The sequence below is a fragment of the Macrotis lagotis genome, chromosome X (genome assembly GCF_037893015.1).
Source record: "Macrotis lagotis isolate mMagLag1 chromosome X, bilby.v1.9.chrom.fasta, whole genome shotgun sequence".
NCBI classification, from domain to species: domain Eukaryota; kingdom Metazoa; phylum Chordata; class Mammalia; order Peramelemorphia; family Peramelidae; genus Macrotis; species Macrotis lagotis.
Window position 1 is genome coordinate 668,663,737 of NC_133666.1, and position 27,186 is coordinate 668,690,922.

General features: G+C 44.1%; 1 protein-coding gene across 16 annotated transcripts in view; it reads left to right on the forward strand.

Moving 5' to 3' along the window:
• PITPNM2 (phosphatidylinositol transfer protein membrane associated 2) overlaps positions 1-27,186 on the forward strand; it is a 261,092-nt gene that overhangs the window by 197,551 nt on the left and 36,355 nt on the right. For 12 of the 16 annotated variants that reach the window (XM_074205466.1, XM_074205472.1, XM_074205463.1 and 9 more), the window contains 8 exons: positions 3,157-3,371; positions 4,640-4,761; positions 5,598-5,831; positions 12,541-12,852; positions 14,238-14,333; positions 21,564-21,659; positions 22,042-22,104; positions 22,274-22,347. In XM_074205466.1, the coding sequence (XP_074061567.1) occupies positions 3,157-3,371; positions 4,640-4,761; positions 5,598-5,831; positions 12,541-12,852; positions 14,238-14,333; positions 21,564-21,659; positions 22,042-22,104; positions 22,274-22,347 (1,212 nt within the window). The remainder of the gene's footprint in view (positions 1-3,156; positions 3,372-4,639; positions 4,762-5,597; positions 5,832-12,540; positions 12,853-14,237; positions 14,334-21,563; positions 21,660-22,041; positions 22,105-22,273; positions 22,348-27,186) is intronic. The other 4 variants (XM_074205473.1, XM_074205476.1, XM_074205477.1 and 1 more) reach the window with 1 other exon arrangement.

A 27,186-nucleotide genomic window follows, 5' to 3' on the forward strand; every position in this document is an offset into this window, starting at 1 on the left:
TCTTCACAACAAACCTGGAAGGAAGGTTCTGCTGTTGTCCTCATTTTACAAATGAGGAAACTAAGGTAGGTAGACGAAGGGTCCCATAGCTGGTAAATGACTGAGGCCAGATTTTAGCTCAGGTTTTCCTGATTCCAGGTCGAGCGATCTATCCGCTTAACTGCCCCATTTAATAGGCAATATAGAAATATCATATAAAATATATTTATTGTATATTGCATAAAAGCTAATATTATTATTATTATCATCATCATCATCACCACATCACTGGTCCGTTAGTCTGAGCAATATCTCAAAAGAAATGTCCATGTTGACACATTGAATGAGTGGTCATTCCTTGCTTAGATCTCACAGGCTTGGAAGCCCACCCCTCTCTGGGTAGCCCATCTCACTTTAGGGCAGTTTGGATTAAAGATATTTTCCTCTAGGTCCAGCCTCAACCCTACCCCACATTGTTCTGTTCTTCCTTCTGGGCCCAATCTGCACAACTGTGTCCCCTCTCCATATGATAGCCTTGCAGAGAGCAGAAGAGCCCACCTGTCAGCACCAGAGGAAGCTAGTCAGACTGACAGTTAATAAGCATTTATTAGGTACCTACAATGCTGCACAGGAAAAAAAAATGGTAAAAAAAAAAAGCAGGTCTTGCCCTCAAGGAGCTTAAAGTCGAATGGGGTAGAGATGCTTAGGGAAAGCTAGGTGATGCAGTGGATAAAGTGCTGAACCATGTCAGGAGGACCTGAATTCAAATCCAACCTCAGATGCTTGATACTTACTAGCTCTGTGACCTTGAGCAAGTCCTTAACTCCATTGCCCTATTAAAAAGAAAAAAGAAGAAATGCTTAGTTGCCTTGCCCTGAGAGTCCTCTTCTCTGTGCTCAATTTCCTCAGTTTCCTTAATTGCTATTCATATGCTCCCTCCCCCCCAAAAAATAATAAAAGGACCTGGCTTTTTAAGTTCCTTCTTCAGTTGTTGTGCCCTGACCTGAACACATTTCTCTAGATGAGGTCTGACTGGGACAATGGTACAGTGGGTATTCTCATCTCCTTATTGTGACTCAAGAGTCTGCATCAAGCTTCCATCCTATAGACTTGTGGGCCGCTTAGGACCCCCAGATCTTCTAAGAACAATAAGAGTTGGGTGAGATGATATCTGTGGTTGGGAATAAGGAGTTCTGTAATTTCAAAACTTCTGGGGAAGGGAATGCTGGGACGTAATCTTTGTAAGCTCTCTGGATAGGCACTAAACTGGGAATCCCAAAAACCTGAGCTTCCTGGAGGTAGGCTTATCACCTTCCCTGAGCCTCATCTGTAAAAATGGGGTTGCCATACCAATCTGAGGCCCACCCGTGATAATGGAAGGAGAAAGCACCTTCCAGACTTTTAAGGACTGTGGAAGCAGTCATTATCATTATCTCATTTATCTCCTCTTGCCAATAGTCAGGATTTTAGCTTTTTGTAAAGCATCTACTATGTGCTATGGGGGCAGCTATTACAGAGAGCTCCAGCCCTGGAAGCAGGAAAACCTGAGTTCAAATCTGCCCTCAAGAGCTCACTAGCTGGGTGATGCTGGGCAAATCACTTCCACCCATATATAAAATGATCCGGAGGCAAAAAATGGCAAACCACTCCAGTATCTTTGCCAAGAAAACCCTCAACAGGGTCACAGAGTTGAACATGGCTAAAATGACTAAATAATGCCAGTAAGAATTTAGTAGTTTTCAGAGAGAAGTGGTCCTGCTTAGTTGCCTTGCAACCAAGGAAGTCACTAGCCACTTTGTCCTTTATGTTCAGTTTCTATGGACTGTTATATAGGTGGATGAAATAAATCCTTTTTTTAGTTGAATAAAAGCATCTATTCTCAACAGTCTGAACTGCCTCCAGAATTCTTGTTTTTAAAAGTGCTCCTTGCCCTCTTGTTCCTTCCTCTTGAACCCTGCTGTCTTCCTGTTTCTCCACACACACACACACACACACACACACACACACCCCTGAAGGTACCCACCTTCAGCTTCACCAGGCTCTAGTGCTTTTAAGGCTGACAGAGCATTTGGAGCCTCCCAGCAACCTGCTTAGTAGATGACATTCCTCACCCAGCTCTTGCCCCAACAAGGCCCTCTGTCTTCCTCTCCCTAGCATGGACAGCTCCTCTCTTACCCACCCCATCCCCCATGTCCATGACCTCTCAGACTGGTGCCAGGCCCCTTAGTTGTGGTCAAGTCACCCATACTAGGCTCATCTTGGTCACGTCATCTGGCAATTTGTGCTATAAATGTTGTGACTTGTCATGATGCTGGGAAAATCAGTGCAGAGCAGCAATAACCCATCCCAGAGGCAGCAGGCTTGGGAGCCCTGAATTCAATGCTGGCAGAAGGAGAAACTTGTCCACAGATGATGAAGGCTACCTGGGGAGACCCAATGACTGAGCAGACCAAGGCTTGTTGACTTTCCTTAACCCTGGACCATCCACTTACACTTTTTTTTTAAGTGACTTGCTTAGGGTCAAACAGCTAGTAAGGGTCTGGGACTGGATTTGAACTACGTTCTCCTGACCCCAGAGCTGTCTCCATTGCACCATCTGATACTCTTTAATCATGGTTAATTCATTTTATCTCTTCAGACCTCAATTTCCTCATCTTAAAATAAGGGTTAGACTGGATGGTCTGTAAAGTCCATTCTAGTTCTAAATTTACACAATGTGTTCCTTAGATAAGTCTCTTAATCTCCCAAGGCCTCAGTTATTCCATGGTTAAAGACCTTTCCCAACTCCAAATCCTGTGCTCTGTGTCTGTGGGTTTATCTTCACAGAAATCAGCCTCACAGCCACAGGCGTGGTCCCCTTTCCTCAGGACTTTCTGCCATATCTCAGTCTTCCACTCTCTACCAGCCAGACTGTGCTAATGTGTGTGGCATCAGGTTTGATGAGCACTCCACTTCAGAAGCCCACTCGACTTCCCCTGGGTGAGCGGTGCCTGGGAGCTGCGGCACAATTCTTCCAGGAAGCAGCAGCCACTTACCAGCCTCTTGAGGCCTCCCAAGTGCTTCCTGGTCCCCAGGAACCCCTTGACTCCTGCCTGCCTGCTTGCCCGCCTGCCAGAGAGATGGACCCAAGCTCTGGAGATGAGTCACATGTTAACTCATACCTGTGTGTCTTTTCAGAAAAAGAGCAGAGAGGAGACATGTGGTGAGGGCAGCGGGGTGGAGATCCTGGAGAACCGACCCTACACCGATGGGCCAGGGGGCGCTGGCCAGTACACCCACAAGGTGTACCATATTGGTATGCACATCCCTAGCTGGTTTCGCTCTATCCTGCCCAAGGCAGCCTTGCGGGTGGAAGAGGAATCCTGGAATGCTTACCCCTACACCAGGACAAGGTGGGTGCCCTTAGGACTGGAGACCAGAGGTCGCCTTTCACCCCCGGCCTCCACACACACATCAGTGGCCCAGTCCTCTTCTTTGTCAAGCTATTAACTGCTGCTGTCTTGAAAAGGTGTCTACTGACCCCAAACAGGAAGAAGATTCCTACATAGAGGCAGGAGAGTGATTCAGTTGAACTTCTAACTTGGATGGAGAAGTTTCAACTGGCCCAGGTAGAATCCATTGGAGAATTTTAGATTCTGAGGGGCAGCTAGGTAGATAGAGGACCACCCTGAAATCAGGAGAACCTGAATTCAAATCTGGCCTCAGACGCTTGCTAGCTGTGTGACCCTAGGCAAGTTTGTCTCCCCCCTCAAAAAAAAAAATTAGGTTTTGATGAGCCCATAGAACAAAGAATGGTAGAACTGAGAGGAACCTTGGATTACAGAATGTGGAACTACAAAATGTCAGAACCTGAAGCACAGATTATTGTAGAAGGGAGAGATGTTACCCCTTAGGTCAGAAAAGTTCCCTGAAGTGAATGTCCTGTGCCATCATCCATCTTATCCTGTAGGGATTTTGTATTTAAGACACCAATGCCACTATTGCCCTGGAGTGACCTATCTCTTTCCAGGGAGCTTTCATTATTAGGCCCAGAATCCAGGGAGTTAGTAAGAATTCCCATGGAATGGACTGATGTTTTCAGGTCCATAAATCTCCACCATACATGGTATATTTGTGGTAAATGTTTTATACTGCTAGCTGCTTATCATTATTCTTGTGGTTATTTATTGGCAGGTTATATCTATGATCTAATGATCTCCTTGCTCTTGGCGTCTCCATGTGGCAATGGAAACCTCTTCCCTCCTTCCCCCACAGGCGCCAACCTCTCATTAACTCTGCTACCACATCATGCCCAAATAACCTTGGGAGCAGTAGGACCCTAAGGAAGAGTCAGGATTTCTGGTTCAGAGAAGCCTCTCCCTAGAAGCAGGACCCTATCCGCATAGCTCCACCCTCTGCTGGCTCCACCATTTATACTCACCTTTCCAGAAGAGGAGAGTCTAGGAGAATGGATGCCCGTTGCTAGATTTTAACTCTTAAGTTCTGTGTCCCTAGAAAGTGAGGTTCCTTCAGATCCAAAGACCTGCTCTGCAGCAGCTGCCTCTTCCCCAACCCTCTGGTCTGCCTCTGGGCCCAGCCTCCCTGCTCAGTTCCCTCGCTGCAGTTCAGATCCTTCATACTAGGAGATTCACTCCTGCTATTGTCTTCTTTTCCCCCACAGGTACACATGCCCTTTTGTGGAGAAGTTCTCCATTGACATTGAAACTTTTTATAAACCCGACGCAGGAGATAGTGCCAATGTATTCAATCTCTCTCCTATGGAAAAGAGACAGACCACACTGGGTAATTATTTTCTGCTGATTTCTGTACTCCTCCTCTGCCTCCTCTACCCACCCATTATCCCCACACAAGGAACCAAAGGGATCTGGCTCCAGACTATAGACCAGGGGTCTCTCTCCAATTAAATATGTTCCTGATGGTACAAAACTCTTCTCAGGGGAAGTGAATTTTTTTAGTTAACTTTTAGCCTGTGTGGTGGTAGTAATAGTAATAGTAGTAGTAGTAGTCACTCCCATTTTTATAAAGCTTTAAGATTTATACATATTGCTTTTCATTAATTATCTTGATATTCACAACTTTGTGAGGTGGATGCTAGAATAAAAACTCCCGCCTCTCCCGCCTTTCTATTTGGGGAATGACAAGATGGACTTTGGATGACCCTTGCCACAGATTTATACTTGGTTCTTCTGACTCCAGTAGTCTATCTACAGCTTTGTCTAGCTGACTTGAGTTAAGAAGGCAAGACATCCCATTCTAGTTAGGAAACTCTCTCCTCTCCCTTCCCTCTTCTTGCTTTCCCTAATTCAAGAATCATCTTGGCAGCTTAAAAAGTTTTCCAAAATTTGAGTTAGAGGGAGTGGATTTGGGTAGGAGCAAGAGATGGGCGGAGTTTGGGTCATAGCTTGGCCTTGCAGTGAAGTCAATAAGACCTTGGTTCAAATCTTGCCTCAGACACTTTCTAGCTGTGTGACTTTGGGCAAGTCACTTAACTCTGTTTACTTCAGTTTCCTCATCTGTCAAATGCTGTGGGTTAGCCATCAGGTCTCCAGTTCCTTCAAGCTTTGGATCTAAGATCTTGTGTTATGTCAGAAAAAGTGACTCTCATGTCCTGCCCTCAGATCCCATCGATATCGTCAAAGACCCCATCCCTCCCAATGAGTACAAGTTGGAGGAGGACCCTCGGCTCTTTCGGTCAGTCAAGACAAAGAGAGGCCCGCTCTCTGAGGACTGGATCGGGGAGTGCCTCCGCCACCCCAGTCACTTGCCCATCATGTGTGCATACAAACTGTGTAAGGTGGAGTTTCGATACTGGGGCATGCAGTCCAAGATTGAGAGGTTCATTCATGATGTTGGTGAGTGTTATTAGATCATCTATTCTGGAAGGGACATGATATGGTCAGCAGAGCTTTCCTAACTCTGGAGCACATTATCCTTGCCAAAGTGCACAATGAAGGCCAGTGGGTGGTTGTATAGGGACTGAGAGAGATCTCAGTTCAAAGGGAGTGATGAGTTCTGACCACTGCCTCCCAGGTGGTCATGAGCCCCATGCCTGTGGGTACTCAGGTGGAGGGTGGACTTCTTAGGAGAACTCTCATTCAGTGTCATAAAGTGGTTTTTAAAACTGCCATCCACAATGTCATAGGTGGGTCATCAGGTCTGCAGAGCAGTTGGTCAATTTTGGAATGCTGAATAAATTATTATTAGCTATTACTATTATGAATTAATTATCATTAAATACGGTAAGATTCATAGACTAGTTTCCTTGAGCAGTTCAGTGATTGAGATTATTTCCCTTGCTATGCAGTGATTTCAGTTGTGTCTGACTCTCTGTGCCTTCATCCAGGGTCTGAAACCCCCAGATCTTTTTCAGATGAACTGCCATCCAGTAATTCCTTCATCCTCTTTAGATTCAGTTTTATTTCTTTTTTTTTCCTTATAAATTCTCTCCTTCCCCCTCCTCCACTCATTGAGAAGGTCTAGACCTTGAGTATGTTTAAGTAACAAGTTTTCAAAATTGGATTAAGGACATATAAAATTATATTGGGAATTCTAAGAAAATTGAAACCATTTTCCTATTCTCCAGCTTATTTAATAGATGAAGAAACTGAGGTTAAATAGAGTTAAATGACTTGTCTGAGATCACACAGATTTGAACTGAGTTTCCTCAGAGCATTTCTATGATGTAGATTTTTTTTTTGCTAGAGTACAATCTCCTTGAGGGCAGGAACCATGTATTATTTATCTTTGTACCTCCCAGAGGCTAGCAAAATGAATATGGTAGTTATTTCATCAATTAAAAAGAACTCATCATTTTATTTTTTGCATTCTTTTTTCTTTTTTTGGCTTTTTTTAAACAAAGCCAAGGGGTTAAGTGACTTGCCCAAGGTCACACAACTAAATAATTATTAAGTGTCTGAGGTCATTTGAACTCAGGTCCTCCTGATTCCAGGGTTGGTGCTCTAAGTACTGTGCCACCTAGCTGCCCCTGTTCTTTTCTTTTTAAATTTTGAGTTCCAAATTCTCTCCCTTCTTCTCAACTTTTCCCTGAGGGCAAACAATGTGATATCAGTTACACAAGTGAAATCATACAAAACAAATTTCCATATTAACTACATTTTTTCCTTTTTTTTTTAAGGTTTTTGCAAGGCAACGGGGTTAAGTGGCTTGCCCAAGGCCACACAGCTAGGTGTTAAGTTTTTGAGGCTGGATTTGAACTCAGGTACTCCTAACTCCATGTCTGGTACTCTTATCCACTGTGCCACCTAGCTGCCCCATATATTGTCCACATTTTTAAAAAAATTATACTTCAATTTGCATTTAGAGTTCACCAGTTCTTTCTCTGAAGATGGATAGCACTTTTTCATCATTGAGTCCCTTGGAATTGTCTAGATCATTGTATTGTTTAGAGTAGCCAAATCTTTCAGTTTATCATCAATACAACAAAGCTGTTACTGTGCACTGTGACCTCCAAGTTCCTTACCTTAAGTTCATTTAGGTCTTCCCATGTTTTTTTGACACCACTTCCCCAGTTATTTCTAACAGTACAAGTATTCCATAATTACTTCAGCCATTCCCCAGTTGATGGGCATCCTCTCAATTTCCAAGTCTTTGCCACCACATAAAGAACTGCTATAAATATTTTTGTGCACATCAATCCCTTTCCTTTTTCTTTGATCTCTTTGTTGTATAAACCTAGTGGTGGTATTGCTCAATTAAAAGTTATGCACAATTTGACAGCCCTTTTAGCATAGTTCCAAATTGCTTTTCAAAATGGTTAAATCAGTTCACAACTCCACCAATAATGTATTATTAATTGTAGCCTGTTTTCCCATATCCCCACCAACATTTGTCATTTCTGATAAGTGCTTCCAAGGTAGTGGTATCCTGAAAGAAGTTTGGTCACTGCTGCTGACCAGGTCTTCATTCTGGTCTTTGCCTAGGAGAGGCCCCTGATCCTCTGCCACCACAATTAGTGGTGTTCCTCTTTGCTTTGGAACTATCACCCATCACCCAGCTGTCATAGAGCTGCCAGTCACCACCAGCTACACCCAGGGCTAGCAAAGGACTCCCTCTCATCTCTTTTTGACTGGTTTTCCAACCCCTACATCATTTCTAGTGCCACTGCCACTGTTGCAGCCACCTCCAAGACCCACATGTTACATGGGTTATTCTCTGGACAGACCCCTACCCTAATATCACAAAAACCTCCTACCAACATCTTGCATTTTCTTAGGCTGGAAGAATGTCTCAAACTGGCCTTTTCTTGACTCTGCCTTTCCAAAATTTCATTTGAGATGTTATTTTAAACCTATTTGGAGGGAATGTTGAAAGAGTTCTGCTGGGTTGCTGCCTCTAATCCTCCATCTTGATTCTTCCCACATCATAAATTTTGATGGATGAATGAATGTTGCAGGGTTTTCCTGCATTGTATGGAAGCTTAGACTGGGTGGCTTATGAGGTCATTTCTTGCCCTAAGATTCTTTGACCACATATTTATTACTGATGAAAATTTTTACTCTTGGGAGATTGAAAAATCCATTTTGTAAGCATAAGCTATAGGGGGGCAGAGAGAGACATAGAGAATGAAGGACCTCAGAATGCAGATTGAAGCATCTTTTCTTCTCTTTTTTTTTTTGGATTACAGCTACTGCAGAAATTTGTTTTGCATGATTATATGCATTTATAATGAGTTTTCTTTATTACCTTCTCAATGAGTAAAAGAGGGGGCAGGAGAGAATTTATAAGGGAAAAAAAGAAATAAAATTGAATCTAAAGAGGATGAAGGAATTACTAGATGGCAGTTCATCTGAAGAAGATCTGGGGGTTTCAGACCCCAAGCTCTGCTAAATCAGAGTCAGCAGTAAGAGGTAACAGCCAGGACAGCTAATGTCATCCTCTGCTGCTTTATGAGTGATAGGACAAGCTGGAGTGTTCTGTTCAGTTAAAAAAGGCTACTTCTTAGGAAGGACTTGAATCAATTAGAGCATGGCCAGAGTAACACAGCATGATGAAGGGCCCTGAGATGTCATAAGGATTGTTTGAAGGAATTGAGGATGTTTAACTCAGATATGAGGCTATTTAGAGGCAAAACTACAAGAAATGGATGATAGGTGGCCTTTTAGAAAAGTTTAATATTATTCTGTGAGCCCCCCAAGGGCAAAACCGGGAGCAGTGGGTCGAAGCAGTGAAAAGGGTAAGAATCAATGAAAGGCATCAACTCCCAAGCCATAAGCCTGTCAGCCAGTCAGCAAGCATTCGTTGAATGCCCACTCTCTGCCAGGCATCAGGACAGAGAAGACTGGGATGATGGTTTCCATAGGTGAAATAATTTCACAAATGGGGAGTCAAGCTTGGGCTTCTATGCAGTGGTTCTTTATCCTTGGTTTGATCATTGACTGCATATATGAATGCTCTGATCTGGTTGATTGAGGTCTAATGATCCTGGTGGATGAGGATTGTGCCCTTTCAGAAAATGGTGCACGAGTGGTTCCTTGCAAGCCTAAATTGAACAGTAACTAGAGGTATATATTTATTGTTCAGTCTTCAACCCAAGTGAGCTAGAAGTGGACTGAGTCTTGAAGGTTATACCATCTATCCCCCAGCCTCCAGGAGGTAGCATAGCACAGTGAGAAGAGAGATGAATGTGGTTGCCATACTCTCCTTTTCTGACCTTGGGCAATTTTGACCTCTCTGGGCTTCAGTTTCCTCACCTACAAAATCAAGAGACTTGACAGCCTCTGGGATGGTCCCTTCCAGCTCTAGAATTGACAGCATATGAACTATCAGAAGTAGATTCCAGGTTGATCCCTCCTATACTTCACTGCCTGGTGCCCTGGTCCTACCAGTAGATTCCTGGGTTCTAGTCTCAGCTTTGTCTCTTACTAGCAATGGGATCTTGGTTGAGCAAATCTCTTCCCCTTTCTTAGCCTCTGTTTGTTCAGTGGAAATAATAATGAGTTGGGCAACATTTATATGATGACTGCATAGTAACGTGATCATTTTTGAGCCTTAAAACCAAAAGAAAAACTCAGCTGCTTGCTTCCTCTTTGTGATTTATTCTGTAGTCAATAATCTTTGCCCTTAGGGAGTTTATAGTCTTTGAGAATATTGTTTTTCCCTCCCTTTGAAGAGGACCAGGAGAGTAGGGAGGTGATGCCGTGCCTTGCAAATGATTTGGATTTCAGTGAGGGAGGGCTGTGCATCCAGAAACATCTGGATCCAGTGGCCAGATATAGATCAGGATGGCTGGAGATGGCTTGGTCTATGAGAAAGGAGGTTGAGAGTAGGGAGGTACCTAGCCAAGAGACACCATTAAGAAATCAAAGGCTTAATAATGACCTAGCTGTGTGGCCTTGGGCAAGCCACTTAACCCCATTTGCCTTGCAAAATCCTAAAACAAAACAAAACAAAACAAAACAAAACAAAACAAAAAGAAATCAAAGAAATCCACTATGACCATTACTGGGGAAGTCCACTGATGCTTCTCACCCTTTCCCTCAGGATCTCTTGCTGTCCAGCATCAGCCCCTCTTGTTCTTGTCTCTAATGTCCCTCTCTGTCTCCCTATTCTCCTTGGTGAAGAAAGAGGACAGCTGATGTAGAATGTAAGCTCCTTGAAGGCAGGAAGTGGCTTTCTTTTTCCTCTTGGCATCCCTAGAGTCTCGCTCAGAATAGACATCTCAAAATTACTTTTTGAATCCTAGCAGAGTCAAGTTCTGAGTCTAAAACCAAGTATAGAGGGCAGGTACAGTCTTCAGTGAAATCAATTTTGGCCCCAAGACTATGAGGACAAACTTCTTGAGGTTTCAAGTTATCCACAAGTAACAAGAAGAAGTGAATTCCCCATCACTGGGGAGCTTCCAGGAGAGACTGGATAACCACTTGCAGGTCATGCTATGGAGGGTGAGGCAGTTCAGCCTGGGTTGGACTTTATGACCCTCTAGGCCCTTTGAATTGAACTAGAGACCTAGAGAGTCTGTCCTAAGTTTGGGATTCGGTGATTCTGTCTTCCAGATCAAGTTGGTCCTAGCAAAGTAGTTTTACTTGAAGGGTTTCACCTATCCAAGAGGCCCCTCTCCACACAGACACAGACACACACACACACACACACACAAACAGACACACAGACACACACAGACACACAGACACACACACACACACACACACATTTATATGGCAGTAAGTTTCCCTAACCTCAGTCTGACCTTCTTAATTGCGTTATAGCGAGCAGGTCCATCACCAAGTATCTTTGTCTGCACAGGCTCACTGACCTCAGCTATGTAGTCATTCCTTTCTTGAGTCGGGCTCCAGGCCTCCAATGATAGACCTGAAGTGTGAGGTGCTTTGGAATGCAGAGTCTTTCTCTGTTTTGCCTGAGCATGTTGCTGATGAAACTTAAAGGATGTGGTGGAGAATGAATCCTTGAGCTTGGGACTCTGGATACCTATCATTAAACCTTACTATCTAGCCTTGTGGCTTTGGGCAGATATGATGGAGAGCATTTTGAAAGGTTAGCTGGACAAATAGTAACCTTACTTGTATTCTGTAAATATTCAGAGCCTCCAATGACCTTTTAGGCTGTAGTGGTGACCTGTGATATCACCAGAGTGCTTGGTCAGGTAGGTCTTCCTAAGCTGTTCAGGACCCACCAGTGGATTATGATGTCACCTAAGGGCTAGTCCAAACTCAGAGCTTTAAAAAGGAACATTAAAATTGTTTTTACATGTAACTGGAGAAAAATAAAATGCTAAATAAATAAACCAAAAAAAAAAGACTAATCAAAGGTCACAGAGTTAAAAATATTAAGGACAGTGAAAGGTTGGCCCCATCCCATCTAATACTCTAACACTTATTTATTTGTTTGTTGTTTAGTCATTTCTGTCATGTCTGACTCTTCATGACCCCATTTGGCATTTTCTTGGCAAAGATGCTGCAGTGCTCTGCCATCTCCTTCCCCAACTCATTTTACAGATAAGGAAACTGAGGCAAACAGGTTGACGTGATTGCCCAGGGTCACTTAACTAATAAATGTCTAAGATCAGATTTGAACTCAGGTCTTCCTGATTCCAGGTCCAGGTGTTCTGTCTACTGTCCCACTTAGCAGAACTTATTTATTAATCCCCTACTATTAGCTCTAGGAATAGAGCTAATACTTTTTTTGAAAAACTATTATTCTGAATTTGGAACTCAAAAATTTTTTTGGAACTCAAAATTTTTAAAACAAATGTTAAAAATTATTTTTACATATCCCTGGGGACAAATACAACTAAGAGAATACTGTGAGAAGATCAGGGAGAGATTCCTGTAGGAGGCGGCATCTGATCCAGGCCTTGAAGGGATTGTAAGACAGTCTCAGAATCAAAAGGAACAGGCCAAGATCAAGAATTCTGTGTGTGCTTTCTATTACTGCCCCCTCTACCTGATTTCTGTTGGTCTGGGGATATTCTGCTCCTGGGCCAAGTCACAGAGATTGGAGTTAAGAAAGAAGGTGAGGTTTGGGCTCCCTAGCTGGGGCCACATGGGCTCATCACTGACCCAATCCCTTTTTGGTCCCTTGGTCCAGGTCTTCGGAAGGTGATGGTGAGGGCCCACCGGCAGGCCTGGTGCTGGCAGGATGAATGGTATGGGCTGACCATTGAGGATATCCGGGAGCTAGAGAAAGAGGCACAGCTGATGCTGTCCCGCAAGATGGCCCAGTTCATGGACAGCGATGGGCATGGGCCCCAGGAGACCCCCAGTGAAGCGAAGGAAGAGGATAATGCCTTGAGGGAGGTCCCAGAGCCCCCCAGCAGCAATGGAGAGGCTCTGAAGGGGAGAGGTCTAACAAAGCAGTGGTCCACATCATCCAAGTCTTCCCGGTCATCCAAACGAGGAGGTGAGAGATTCCCCCACAGGAGCTCTCTTTCTAATGGGGTAGACAACATGAAAGCTCTATATAGGATAAATTGGAGATGATCTCCCAGGGAAGCACTGTCATTTAGAGGGATTGGGAAATGATCTAATTAGAGTGACCCAGCCTGGAACAAAGCAGCTGGCTCAGGGTGTCCTTGACCTTGGTTCAGGCCTCCAGGGAGTGATAAAAAGTGACCTGCCCTGGACCTTGAAGCTGGTTGACCTTGGCCCTCCAGCCCCCTTCCCCTCTCCTTTGAGTTCTCCAAAATGCTGGTGGGTAGGATTCTGATCCTGATCTGCTCTGCTCCCAAAAGGCAGAGGACAGTGAACAGGAGGGATCAGAAACCACAGAAAAAACATAATTAGCAAACCACAGGAGTCAGGTCACAGTAAGCCCTCCTGATGGCAATTAGGGAACAAAATTAGAACCTTGAACATATCGCTTATCTGCCACCACCCAAGAATGGGATCACAGCCAGGGATCTGCTCCTACCTGCTAGGGGGGCTTTGACACCTGTTTGGACAAAGCTCCCCCTCCCCTTCTCCATCTGCTGTGGCAGGATATAGCAGCAGGCTAGGCAAAAGGGGAGAAGCCAGGCAGCTGCCAGCTTGTCCCCCTCCAAGACATGCTCCCCGTTCTCTGTAGTGGCATTTAGTCTAATCCCATAATGACAGAGGAACAGCCCCAGCTAGTCTCTTCTCTTCGCCAAAAGCCATCATCCCTGCTCCAGGACAGGCATACTAGGCCTTGGAACAGGAGAGCTTAACAGGTGTTTCCCTGGAAGACATAGTTTTAGGAACTGTGTCCTGTTGAAAGTGGATTGAGGAGAGCTGGCAGTTTAAGGGAACAGAATGATGGAGGCTTCTGTGAAGTGAAGGATTCTTCCCTCATCTCTCTACTGCAAATCCTTCTATTAGGGTTGTGAATGTGGCACATACCTGATTAATTAAGAGTCAGAGTCAGGAGGCAGGTACCTGACTAAAGGAAGCTGAATTGGATTTTCTTGGCACACCCCCCCCCCCCAGCTTTATTTTTTATTTTTTCAAGGCATCCATATTTCCCAAGGAAGTAGAAACTACTTTAGTCCATGATCACCCATCCTTCAGGTTCTCCTCCAAAGGTCATCTCATCCATCCTCCTGCTACAATTCTAGAGTCCCCTAGTCACACCTTGACCTTTCCTTAGTAGTGTGCCCCAGCCTGTGCTGGCACTCTTAATCATAAATTCCCAACACCTAACCTCAGGCTGTCCTGCTGTCGTTGTGCCACAGGGCCCCCAAGGAGAAACCCCATGGTGCTTATTCCTGTGGCAAGTACACAGTCTTCCTCAGTCCTGAGACTCAGTGAGTCTGGATTTTTTTCTTCTAGGAAGCCCTTCTTGCCAAAGCATCTCGGAATGGAGAATGCAAAGCATAGCCAGGGACTCGGATGACAGCTCAGATGAAGAGTTCTTTGATGCCCATGGTATGTGGCTTGGACACCTTGGGGGATGGCCAAGGCATCGTGGGGCAGAGCAGGAGGGCTTCTCATATTTCCAAAATATCATGGGGCAGGGCAGGGGGGCTCCCCATATTTCCGGGACATCGTGGGGTAGGGCAGGGGACTTTTCATTTTTCCAAGACATCATGGGGTAGGGCGGAGGGGCTTCTCATATTTCCCCAAGACCTTAGAGCATAAACAGTAAGGGGAGTTAAACTTTGGGAGATGCTGCTCTGATTCAAGGCAGGGGGGTGGATTTCACTCAGTCAACAGCATCCATTAAGCACCTACTGCATGCCAGCTACTTTGAAGTGTGCTCAAGATGAAAAGATAAAAACTGAACTCATCCCTGCCTTTAAGGAGTTTAAATCATGGCAGGAGGGAAATATATATACACACATAAGTCTATACAAAACATGGTTAAAGTAAATACAAAGTAACTTGTTGGGAAAGGCTAGTAGAAAGTGGTCCTTTCTACTGAGTAGGTGAGGATGTAAGAGGCACAGGGAGGGTGCAGTCCAGGTGTGAGGGACAGCCTCTGCAAAGGCCTGGAGGTAAGAGATGGAACGTCTTGTGTGAGGGAGGGATGTCAAAAAAGCTAGGTTGGCTAGAGGGTAGCATGCTTAAATAGCAGCTAGTTAGCACAATAGATATAAAAGACTTCCTAGCTGAGTTACCCTGGGCAAATCAATTTTACCCTGCTTGCCTCAGTTTCTTCATCTGTAAAATGAGCTGGAAAAAGAAATGGCCAACCACTCCATTATCTTTGTCAAGAAAATACAAATTGGGTCATGGAGATTTGGACAGAAGTGGTCAAACAGCAACAAAGGTTTAGGGAAGGAGGCAAGGGTTCTAGCCAGCTTGAGGGAAGACATGGAAGCCAGAAAAGGGACGGTCTGTCCCATGAACAACAAGCAAGCCCATCTGTCTGGAACTCCAAGTGCATAAGTGCTGGTTGGCGAGTGGGCCAGAAGGCTATGCTGGAGCCAGATGGTAAAGGTTCTGAAATTCCAAGCAGAGGAGTATTGGATTTTAAATCCTACCTGCGATCCTCCCTGGTCCTTCCAGCTTCAGGCTCTGCTTCTGTTCAAGCACTGCCATAAGCCTGGTGCTAACTGTTTCATTGACAAGATGTTTGCCGATGCCCTACCTATGGTCACCACATTGTCAGAACCAAATAAAGTCATCTCAGTACCTCCTGCTGCCACCTCAGCGCACATCAGATTTATTGGAACCAGATTCGCTCTGCTCCCAATCCAGTGTCCCCACTAATGACTTTATCAGCATCCCAGACACCTGTGAGAGAGGTTAACAAAGGACCTCTCTGACCCCAGGTTTTTCTGCTTCAGTTCTGGTGGTATCTTTAATTAGGGAATATCTGAAGAATAATCCTCACTCTTACATATGCTCCCCAGCATGTGATCATCTGGCCTCTGGAAGACTTCAGATGAGGTGGAGTTGCCCACCCTTTGGGACAACCATGCCCCTCTGGGATATGGCTCTGAGTTTGTCCTTGCATCAAGCCTAATTCTGCCACTGCAACTACTCCCTCCTGCTTCTGGTCCTGCCTGAAGACAGGGATCCCAGCAGAATGAGTCCATTATTCTGCCTTCCATAGGAATTCTTTACAGAACACTCTTTCCTCTTCCTGAGTCTTCTCTTCTCCTGCCTAACCTTGCCCAGTTTCTTTAATTGATCCTGCTGATAACGACTCAGTGCTATTCACCATCCTGCTTAAAAGTTTCCATTATGAACTGTGGCCTCCAGAACTGAGCACATACTCCAAATGTGTTCTGGTAAGGCCGGAAGTTATTGATAGTTAGGTATCTGGTCATCTCCCATCTCCTCTTTGGGACCAAGCCTCATTAGAGCTTTGCAACACTAAGTTTTCATTGTTTTTCTTTTTGCTATCTTTCTTTTTCTTTTTTAAATCTACTTTATTTTATTGTTACTATTCTTTCAGTTTATCTTGTGATTATCATATTTTCATGGTTCTGTTCACTTCCTTCTGTATCAGTTCATGTAACTCTTCCTACTCTTCTCTGTATCATTTCCTACAAAACAGTCATATTTATTTAGCCATTCTATCATCAAGAGGTACCTCTTTCCCCCACTTGTGCTTCCACCAAAACCAATCAAGTATTTATTAAATATATATATTAACTATATAAGTATATAAGCCAAGTATTATACCAGCCATTTGAGGAGACAAGTAGTAAGAATGATATGATCTCTGTTTTACAGCAATTTGCACTCAATGCATAATATTCCTAACCCCCAAAGTACAGCCGCCTTTTTAACTCAGCTCAGCACCTCAATAATGTATTAGCCTAGCTTCCTAGTAGACCCAATGAAAGCCCCTTTTCTCCACATTTTTGCCTCCAATGCATTTATTCAGTAACATTAATTTTATTTATTATTTAAGGCAATGGGGTTTTGTGACTTGCCCAAGATCACGCAGCTGGGTAATTATTGTGTCTGAGGCCCCAACATTTTTTTTTTACTTTTTTTACTGGTTTTTTTTTTGTTGTTGCTGTTGTTTTTTTGCAAGGCAATAGGGTTAAGTGATTTGCCCAAGGTCATATCTCTAGGTAATTATTAAGTGTCTGAGGCCAGATTTAAACTCAGGTCCTCATGACTCCAGGGTTGGTACTCTATCCACTGTGCCACCTAGGTGCCCCCCCAACATTTATTTTTTAAAACACTCATTATTTTTTTATTTTAACACTCCTTTTTAAAAAAAAAGATTTTGAATTCTTTCCCTCCTGCCCCCCTTCACCCGTTGAGAAGATTACAATTGATAACAGTAATATAGATGAAGTCATGTAAAGCATATTTCCATTATGAACCACGTACAAGACTCATTTATTAAGCATCTACTGTGTAGAGAGAATTGACCCAGGTGCTAGGGGAACCCACAAATAATCATTTGAATCATGGAATTTCTCATCTGATGAAGGGTGGAGTAGGATATGAGACAACTGCCCAGTAGGCCCAGGATAGCCTAAGGATGGAAAGAGAGTTAGAAAAGAACAGAGGGTCTGATAAAAGACTCTAGTTAAGTGGGCTGTGGGCTGGAGGGGGCCAGGATTAGTGAAGAACTAGAAACATTCCATGATCAAAGATCCAAATTGAATCAAAGATCAAAGACGGAACTGGAAATGGATAGCCTGGAGAATGGAACACTTTGAAGTAGTTCAGGGGCAATCAGGTGGCAGAGGGAGGAATCAGACTTGTTTGACTTGCCCCTTCCCCGCTAAATAATTGAAAGTTGCTTGCAAAAACAATTCCTTAATTCAAAGGGGAGTGCAGAGTCCCTTATTACCCAAGATTGTCTAGTAGAGCCTACGTGACTATTCAAGTTCACATTCCAGTTGGCATCAGAAGTCTCTTCCTCTAATTCTGAAAATATGTGAAAAATAATGCAGAATGATCCACACATTTTCTCAAACAGGGATTCTTTTTTTTTTTTTTTTTTTAGTTTTTGCAAGGCAAATGGGGTTAAGTGGCTTGCCCAAGGCCACACAGCTAGGTAATTATTGTGTCTGAGACCAGATTTGAACCCAGGTACTCCTGACTCCAAGGCTGGTGTTCTATCCACTGCGCCACCTAGCCACCCCAAACTATGATTTTTTTAAGCACAATTATGAAGCAGTGATTTTGGTAGCAGAGACCCAAGGCAAGGAGGCCAAATTAGTCAAGGTGAGGGATGATGAGGGACTGAACTAGCAGAGTTGCCAAATAAATGGAGAGGGAGAAATATAATATGTCAGCCAGGTAGACCTTTCGAGCTCACCTAGTCCAGTCCTCTAATCTTGGAAGGGGTATAGAATGTCGTGCCCTATCTCCCAGGTTGAGAGGCTCACAAGCATCTGACCACACCACACCACCTGAAGTTTCTCTTTTCAGGACTTCTGCCTTTAAGCAAATCACCTTTAACCAAATACATTTAGGCAAAGTGACTTGGATTCCTGAGTACTACTGGTTCATACCACCTGGCCTGGGGTCCAGAGCTTAGTGCTGTTTATCTGACACTCTCATTGAAAGCAGAAAAAGGAACAGATTGCAGCGGGGTGGTGGGGGGGGCATATTTAACACTCTCCCCCAACTTTGGCTCTTTTTCTGAGCACACCACAGAAGTTGCCTGCTGAGGCTGGTGGTTCCTGGCCCCTACTCTTGAGAAGGTCTCTTAAAAAGTTGCAATGGTCATGTCATCTGTTGAGAATCTTATCTCAAATCAGACCTCTGTCCTGTATTATAACTGGGTCTAAGGAAGCAACTCATAGGGCATATTGCCATTGGACTGGGAGCTGTGACTAGATTTTGCATGATTGTAATGATGTCATTACATAAGGGGAACTTGGAATGGTGTGACTTTGCATACTTGTGACCACTTCAGAGGATTCATCATTGGCCACAAAGAGGTCACTCTGGCCTCCCAGCCTAGTCTCCCCCATCAGCCATCAAAGTGATTTCTCTAAAGCATAGCAGTGGGGAATATTCCTGAGGAACAAGTCCACTAGTTTGTGCCAAGGTGGATATGTCAAGGTGGTCGGTCAGGAGATGGAGTATTGGGCCTGGAGACTGGAAGACTTCATCGTAGGGATAATAAAAACACCTCCCCTCCCAGGACTCTTGTGAGGATTCAATGAGAGAATGTTTCTAAAGAGCACTGTACTGACCTTATAGCTCTAGAAATATTAAGAAATGTCCCTTTAGAGACTCCTGGGAAGAAATCCCCTTGGAAAGATTATGGGAATAGATTAGGACAAAAGGGAAAGGGGCCTTTCAATGGGTGAATGAATTAAGGATGAGAACTAGAAATTTTATTGCCTTCTCCACCCTGCGGTGATCAGGGCATCTTTCACTTAACAACAGTTCCCTTTTTCTACCCTTGCAAAGTATTCATCTAGGGTCAGCCCCACTTCCATCCAAACTCAAACTGCCTGCTGTTCAATTTGGATGTGGGATCTGTGCGAAGAATCCTAGAGATTCCTTTGAGACAGGAGTGGAGGCTGGAGATAGAGTTGTGGTTGCTGATTACTCAATTTGGAACATTTGGTTAACCCTGGCTCTATTTTTAGGCCTTTTTACCTTGTTCAAGATTTCTGTAAAAGTTCATTGAAATCTCAAGGCAGTGACTCATGTTGTGGGGGCATGGGGTATGGGGGTGGAGGGGGAGCTATGCTGGTTTGGACGTTTCTCTCTCCAAGATAGAAACAGCTTAGAAATGGGTTAATGTTAAATTAACTACTAAAAGTTTATGGCAGATTGGTTCCTAATCATAGAGTATTAGAATAAATGAAGCACAGTGGATAAAGCTCTGGGCCCAGGGTCAAGAAGACTGAGTCCAAATCTGGCCTCAGATACTTAAGAGCTGTCTGACCCTGAGCAAGTCATTTAAATTTCTGTTTGCCTTGGTTTCCCCAACTGTAAAATGGAAATAACATTAGTACCTACTTCCCAGGTTTGCTAGGAATAAGATAATTATATTCAAGATATACAAATATAAATGAGATAATAATTATAAAGGACTTAGAACATTCCCTGCCTAGAGTTTTATATAAATGTATATTTATATATACATTTATATACATATATACATTTATATATAAATATATAATAAAATAATAATAAATTATTATTATCTTAAATCTTAAAGCTCCATATAAAAGCTGTCATTTATCTTTTTTCTTAGGCCCATCTGTATATTAATGCTATCTCCCCCTCGAGATCGTAAGCTCCTTGAGGGGAAGAACTGTTTCATTCTTTGGACCTGTGCTCCAGAGCATGTCTGGCATGTTGTATTTGTTCAGTCCTTTTTTTTCACTTGTGTCCAACTCTCCATGGTCCCATCTGGGGTTTTCTTGGAACAGACACTAGAAAGGTTTGCCATTCCCTTCTCTGGCTCATTTGGCAAATGAGAAAATGGAGGCAAACAGGTGAAAGTGACTTGCTCAAGGTCACATAGGAAGTATCTGAGCCTGGATTTGAACTCATGAAGATTCATCTTCTTGATTCTAAGCCCAGGACTCTACCCACTGTGCTATCTAGCTGTAGGCATTCCATAATCATTTGTTGATTAATAGATTAATCTGGTTGCTAATTTTCCTACAAAAATCTGTTTCTATATGAGGGCAGTTTCCATTGACTCAGGTTGAAGGATAAGGTCATTGGAGAGATAGTGGTAAAAGGGCGGGGGCTGGGGGGGCAAGGACCCAGCTGTAGATTGACTATCTCTGGGCTGTGGACACGTTGTCCAATGAAAGAGGAATTGAAGATGGACATGACAGTCTTTGAGATCCCTTCAGCCCCAAACTGAAGCTCCATGAGCCTGTGGACTTAAGCATTAAAGTGTTTGTCAGAAGGGATTGGGCTCTGAGCAGGGCAAGGATGGATATTCTTAGATATGAAGGTGGCATAAGAACAAAAGATAATTTCTTTAAAAGAAAACCTACCTTAGCAACCATTTTATCATGAAGGACTGGAATAAGATTTGATAGAGCAGTTATCAGTGTCTGAAGGTAAGGAAAACTACTTGCCAGTGACCAGAAAAAAAAAGGTGTTGGCTTTGGATTCATGAGGTCCTGGGTTCAAATTTTACCTCATATACTTGCTTTTTGTGTGAACTTGGACAAGCCTCTGTGTGCCTTAATTTCCCTAACTGTAGACTAGGGAAGGGGAACGTATAATTTTTGTCTTAAATCACTTCTGGCCTCTCTTTGGGTTTTTTTTGGTTAAAAAAAAAGGGAAGGTTGGGGGGATGATAGCCTTTAAAGTCCCTCCCAGTTCTAAATATACACAAAGTCTCTTGCAGTTAGGTGTTGGAGTGGATATAGCCTGGTCAGGAAGACCTGAGTTCAAATCCAGCCTAAGCCATTTACTGACTGAATGACCCTGGGTAGGTCACTTAACCTCAGTTTGCCTCAGTCTTTTTATCTATAAATGGGGAGAACAGCATCTACCTCCTTTGAGGATCACATGAGATCATATTTGTGAAGCATTTAATACAATACAGCCTGGCCCCATATAGGTCTATGATCATGTGCTGAGGCTAAAAGGGTTTTTTGATTCTAAAGAAGAGTCTTTTGTGCAGGCGGTGATGCCACCTAGGTTTACATCCAGACTACCTCAGTCATCACCCAGCAGGTCTGAGCAGGCCAGAAATCCACCTGTCCCCCTCTCTCTCATTCACCTTCTTTTTCTTCCCTCCAGAGGACCTATCTGACAATGAGGAGCCATTCCCCAAGGAAATCACCAAATGGAGCTCAGATGACCTTATGGACAAGATCGAAACCCCTGAACCAGATGGTAATGAGCAGATGTGTCTTCTACCTTCAGCTGGGGCAGGGAGGGGGAGATGGGCTGAAACCAGGCCAGAAGCCACATATCTTTCTCTCTGTCTGTCTCTCTGTCTTTCTGTCTCTTCCTCTCTTTCTCTGTCATTCTCTTTCTCACACTTATCTTTTTTCCCCTCTCTCACTCTGACTTTGTCTCTCTCATCGTCTGACTTTGTCTCTGACTCTGATTCTCCCTCTCTTGTTCTGTCTCTGTCTCTTCCTCTTTTTTCCTCTCTGAATTTGTCTCTCTTTCTCTCTCTTTGTCTCTCTGTCTATCTCAATCTCTTCCTCTGTCTCTTTATTTCTCTCTGTCTCTGTCTGTCTGTGTCTCTCTCTCTCTGTTTTTGTTCCAGCACCTGTGATCGCTGCTCCCTCATGGGCAGAGCTGCATGAGGTCACAAGTCCGGCAGCCCTTGGTATGATTTAGCCATTGATAGCTCTGCCACCTAGGGATGAGGTTGCTGGGGGTGGACGTGGAAGGGCTAGGAGGTACAGGATCTTTGGGACCCAGCTCCCCATGGACACATATACCCAGAGTCTCCCAGCATCCACTGGTTACACTGGGGGGCTGGTTTTGTGTTGCAGACAATCTGTACACTGAGCCAACAGCCAGTGAATACTCTGAAGTCAGCAACGTGGAGCAACTTAACATAACTGAGGTGAGCCTCTGGGTTGGGGGGTGGTTGGGCCAAAGGCTGATTGCAGTCTACCTTTCTCCCCAAGGGGGATGAGCCACAGGACCTCAGGAGCCGAAGGCGACTTCAGAGGCCATCCTGCACCAACAAACCTAGGCTCCCTTCTTAAAGACCACTGGGGATGGGCAGTCTATATAGTCTTGTGACTCCAAAACTGGAAGGGAACTCAGTGGCCATCCAGCCCAAAATTTTCACTGAAAAGATAAGGAAACCATGACTCAGAAAGGCAGAGGAACTAGCCCAAACCCACATAGGTAGTAAGTGACCAAGTCCATCCAAATCCATATTTGCAACAGGTCTCATTTTTAGCAAGTTTTTCCCAGGGCAGCTAGCTAGCTAACTGTACAGAGTGGATGGAGGACTGGGTCTGGTGTCAGGGAAACTCAAGCTCAAATCTGGCCTCAGACACTAAGTCATGTGACCTGGAACCAGTCATTTAACTGCTACCTCAGTTTCCTCATCTGTAAAACAAAAATAGCAACAGCATCTACATCCCAGAGTTGTTGTGTGAGGATCCAATATTTCTAAAGCACTTAGCAGTGCTTGATACACAATACATTTTTTTTTTAAGTTTTTGCTATGCAAATGGAGTTAAGTGGCTTGCCCAAGGCCACACAGCTAGGTAATTATTAAGTGTCTGAGATCAGATTTGAACTCAGGTCCTCCTGACTCCAGGGCTGGTGCTCTATCCACTCCCACAATACGTCCTTAATAAATATTTGTTCTTACCCTCTTGCTTTCTATGGATGCAGCTTCCACTGGTTGCTCTGGTCTCTGGGGCCAAAACAGAACAAATTACATCTGGCTTTCATATGACAATCTTGACCCTTCTACAGGGGGAGGAGAGAGGGGACCAAGTATTTATTAATGTGCTTCTAGATCCTTGAAGCCAGCTCCCCCTACAGTAAACCTCTCAAGGGGTCAGGTCCCCTCAACAAATTGATAGCTTTGATAGTCTACAGTTCTCTTAGTAAGATGATGGTCACACGTACCATGTGATCCTGGGCAAGTCACATAACTTCTGTGGGTCTCCTGTTTCCTCATCTGTGCAATGTTGAATTAGATGACCTCCAAAGCGTTTTTCAATAATCATATAACTGTTTTATCCTTGCTCACTATAAGCCTCAGGGAGGTTTCCCTATAAAAATTAAACCTTTACCAACCTTGGAATGGAAAGAAAGATTCCATTTCCAAGCTGCAAACAGAGCCTCTCCCAGAGCACCAGCACATGGGCAGGGTTAACCATCCCACCCTCACCCCCACCTCCTTTGAACATTTTGATTTCTGGGCAGATGAGGTTTGATTTTGTGTTTGAGGGATCTGGGTGGGCTTTTTTTGGAGAGGGATGGTGACTGGCATGAGAGTTAGTGAGGGTCAGATAAGGAAGAGCAGGAAAGATCAGGGCCCAGGGCCCCTCTCCTTCCTGCAATGTACCAGTTGCCAGGGCCATTTCATTGCAAGGGGGAGAAGGGGCTATGGGCTCCAGATCTGGCTCTGGGTTTATCACCTCATGCCCTGGAACCTGATTTGGGGCTTTGGTTTGGTTTTTTTTTTTTTTTTTTTTTACGCCTGGCTTGGGTTTGGATAGTTTATATATCCAAAGTCAGATCTCTTTTTTGACTTGTAACTGCCAGACTCCCTACTTCAACTGGCCCTCTGCTGACTTTGCAAAGAAAAACACCCACACACAGAGTCTGTGAAAACCATAAAAAGACTTTTTTGGAGGTGTTTACCCAGCATCCCAAGCAAGTGAGCTCCTTGGCTCAGCCAGGTAAAGACTATACCTTCATGTTGGCTTCTCTCTTAGGGGACTTAGCTTCCAGGAAGTGGCCTTTCCTGGTTAAAACTGAGGTTGATTGGGGCAAGAAGAAGCCGTCTTTGCAAACTAAGTAGCTCTCTGAGAGAAGGATACATGTCTCCTAGTAAGCTAGCATGTAGATTTGCCAAGAAAGTATAATAAGAGAACCAGAGACCAGGGATGGCTTTGCTAAAGTTTTTCTTAGGGTATGTCTGGACTGTAGTCAGGAAACTTGAGTTCAAATCCATGCACTCCCATTAATCAATTATGTGACTGTGGGCAAATTTCCCCCTTCCTTCCTTTAAGAACTCTTGGACTACTTGATCTTTTTTTTTTTTTTTAAGATTTTTGCAAGGCAAATGGGATTAAGTGACTTGCCCAAGGCCACACAGCTAGGTGATTATTAAGTGTCTGAGACCAGATTTGAACCCAAGGTACTCCTGACTCCAGGGCCGGTGCTTTATCCTCTGCACCACCTAGCCGCCCCTGGACTACTTGATCTTAAGGTCTCTTCTCACTCTAAATCTATGATCCTAAAATCTACTGTGATATGATTCTATATTTCTCTGACAGCTCTGTGCCTGAGTTTCCCTAGTTATAAAATGAAAAAGAATGCTAACTGACTTCCAAAGTCCCTTTGAACTCTCAAATCAATGTTCCTATGATTCCTCCCATCTCATCCCAGGTAGGGCATAGGTTTGCCACCCCAACTTACAGAGAACAAGTTTCCAGGTGATAACTTTGACTGATCTATAAGTACAGCATAGGTTGGGGACTTGGTTGTCATCTGGTTTCTGAGATCTTGTGCACTGGTGAAATCTTGCAGTTTTCCACATTTCAGAATTCCAGTGTGCTTTACATAGCCATGGGGATCCTCCATTGAGTGTCTTGCCCACTCCACCATATGGCTGCTCACATAGCCCGTGCTGGGTCATTCAAGTTGTTTGTAGGCTGATAGTCTGCTTTCATAGATTATCATGTTTTATTAGTCATCTGTAGGACTTGTAGCAAGTCATTCGCTTCCTCCATTCATTTCAATTCAGATGGAAGGTAGAATGTTAAGACTGTCTCAGGAGTAAAATGTTCAGGGTTCAGATCCCACCTCTGAGACTTTTTATCCTCTCCGGGCTTCATGTTTCTTTCATTTTTTCTTTTTTTTTTTAGGTTTTTGCAAGGCAAATGGGGTTAAGTGGCTTGCCCAGGGCCACACAGCTAGGTCATTATGAAGTGTCTGAGGCCGGATTTGAACTCAGGTCCTCCTGACTCCAGGGCTGGTGCTCTATCCACTGCACCACCTAGCCGCCCCTCACTTTTCTCATTTATTAAGTGAAGTGGCCTCTGAAGTTCCTTCCAATTCTAGATCTGTGATCTTGTGTTCTAGGGATAAAAACAAAAAAACAATCCTTGCCCTCAAGGGGTTTACGTTCTTCTCAGGGGACACAGCCAATACACACACACACACACACACACATACATATAAATACACACACACACACGCGCACACACACACACACACACACACACACACACACACACAGAGCTAATTCAAAATAAGGGCAAAATAAACTTAGGTTTGCACTAATTCTGGTATTCTAGTTATTTATTTATGCGAGTATTCACCTCCTTCCAGTCCCTAATCCTTGAGCCTGTGGTCTTGGGCAAAAGGCTTAGGTATCCCACTCCAGGGCCTGCTGTGCTGGGCCCAACCATATCTCCGGGCTAAGATCTCATTGTTCACCCAGAAGATAATTCGATGTTGAGAGCTGACTGCACTAAACAGAATGAAGTGTTAATGGGGACCCCCTCCCCGAGACCCTGCCTCCATCCTCTTCCTACCTCAGTCCATATTCTACAAGCTGATTGGCTAGTATTTCTAAAATTATCATTCTGTCCTTACCCCTCTCCCCAAAACCTTTAGTAGTTCCCTAGTGCCTCCTGCTCTACAAGGCTTCTCTCTATCCAAGCCCACCCATCTGATATCCCTTTATCCACTGAGCCTATCACCTTGGTTTCTTTATTCATTCCTGCCTCAGCACCTCTGCTCAGACAGAAACCCAGCTTCCTCCCCTTGTTCACATCTTTGGGGGCCCAGCTCCTCCACGCAGACTCCTTTTATTTTGGATAGATTTAGATATCTCTATGTGATCTCCCCCAGTAGAATGTAAGCTCCTTGGAGGCAGAAACTGTTTCTTCTGTCTTTCTATTCCCCATAGTAGGTGCTTGCTAAATGCTTACTGATTGATCAGTCGATTGATTGTTATCAGTTGAGTTGATTCTGACCTAGGCTAGAGACAGAGCAGGGTCCCTAGCTCATAAATATACATATTTATAGGTATTCATTTATACCTATAAATATATATTTGTATACCTATAAATATACATATTTATAGGTATTCATTTATACATATAGATATATGTTTGTATGCACTCAAACATATAATACATTTGTACAGTCTTAGTCATTCCAAAATGGGTGCCGTATTAGGCTCCTAGATGTCAAATAGATTGTACTTGAGTTTATAGACTTAGGGCTGGACAGAATCTCAGGGATGAAAAAGAAAGACCCCTGCTCTCAAGGAGTTTGCAGTCTAATACACAATAGCACACAAAAAAGGGAAGTGGGGTAGGGATCCCCAGGGTCTTGTTGAATGGAACAGGAGGTCAAAGAGGAGTGGGCCGAAGGCCCAGGTTCTTCCCACTCTGAAGGGAGGCATTGGGAGGAGTTGGGTCCTCCACCATCCAGTCCTCCAGTCATAGGAAAGAAGCTGAGGAAGGGGCTGTCCATCAAGGCTTGAGTTGGCTGGCTGGTGGTCAGTTTAGAAGTGAAGAATTTCTCCTAGGAGGGTCATCTTGTTCAGTGAAGTTAAATCCAGGCAAGGCAACAGAGTCCCAACTCCGGGGGGGGAAGCTGAGGCCAAAGCTACCTGCCCACAGGCCTATAACAGAATGCATTAATGGGCAGCAGTGCCAGGTTGAAGTCCAAAGAGATCTGGGCTTCATAGCGG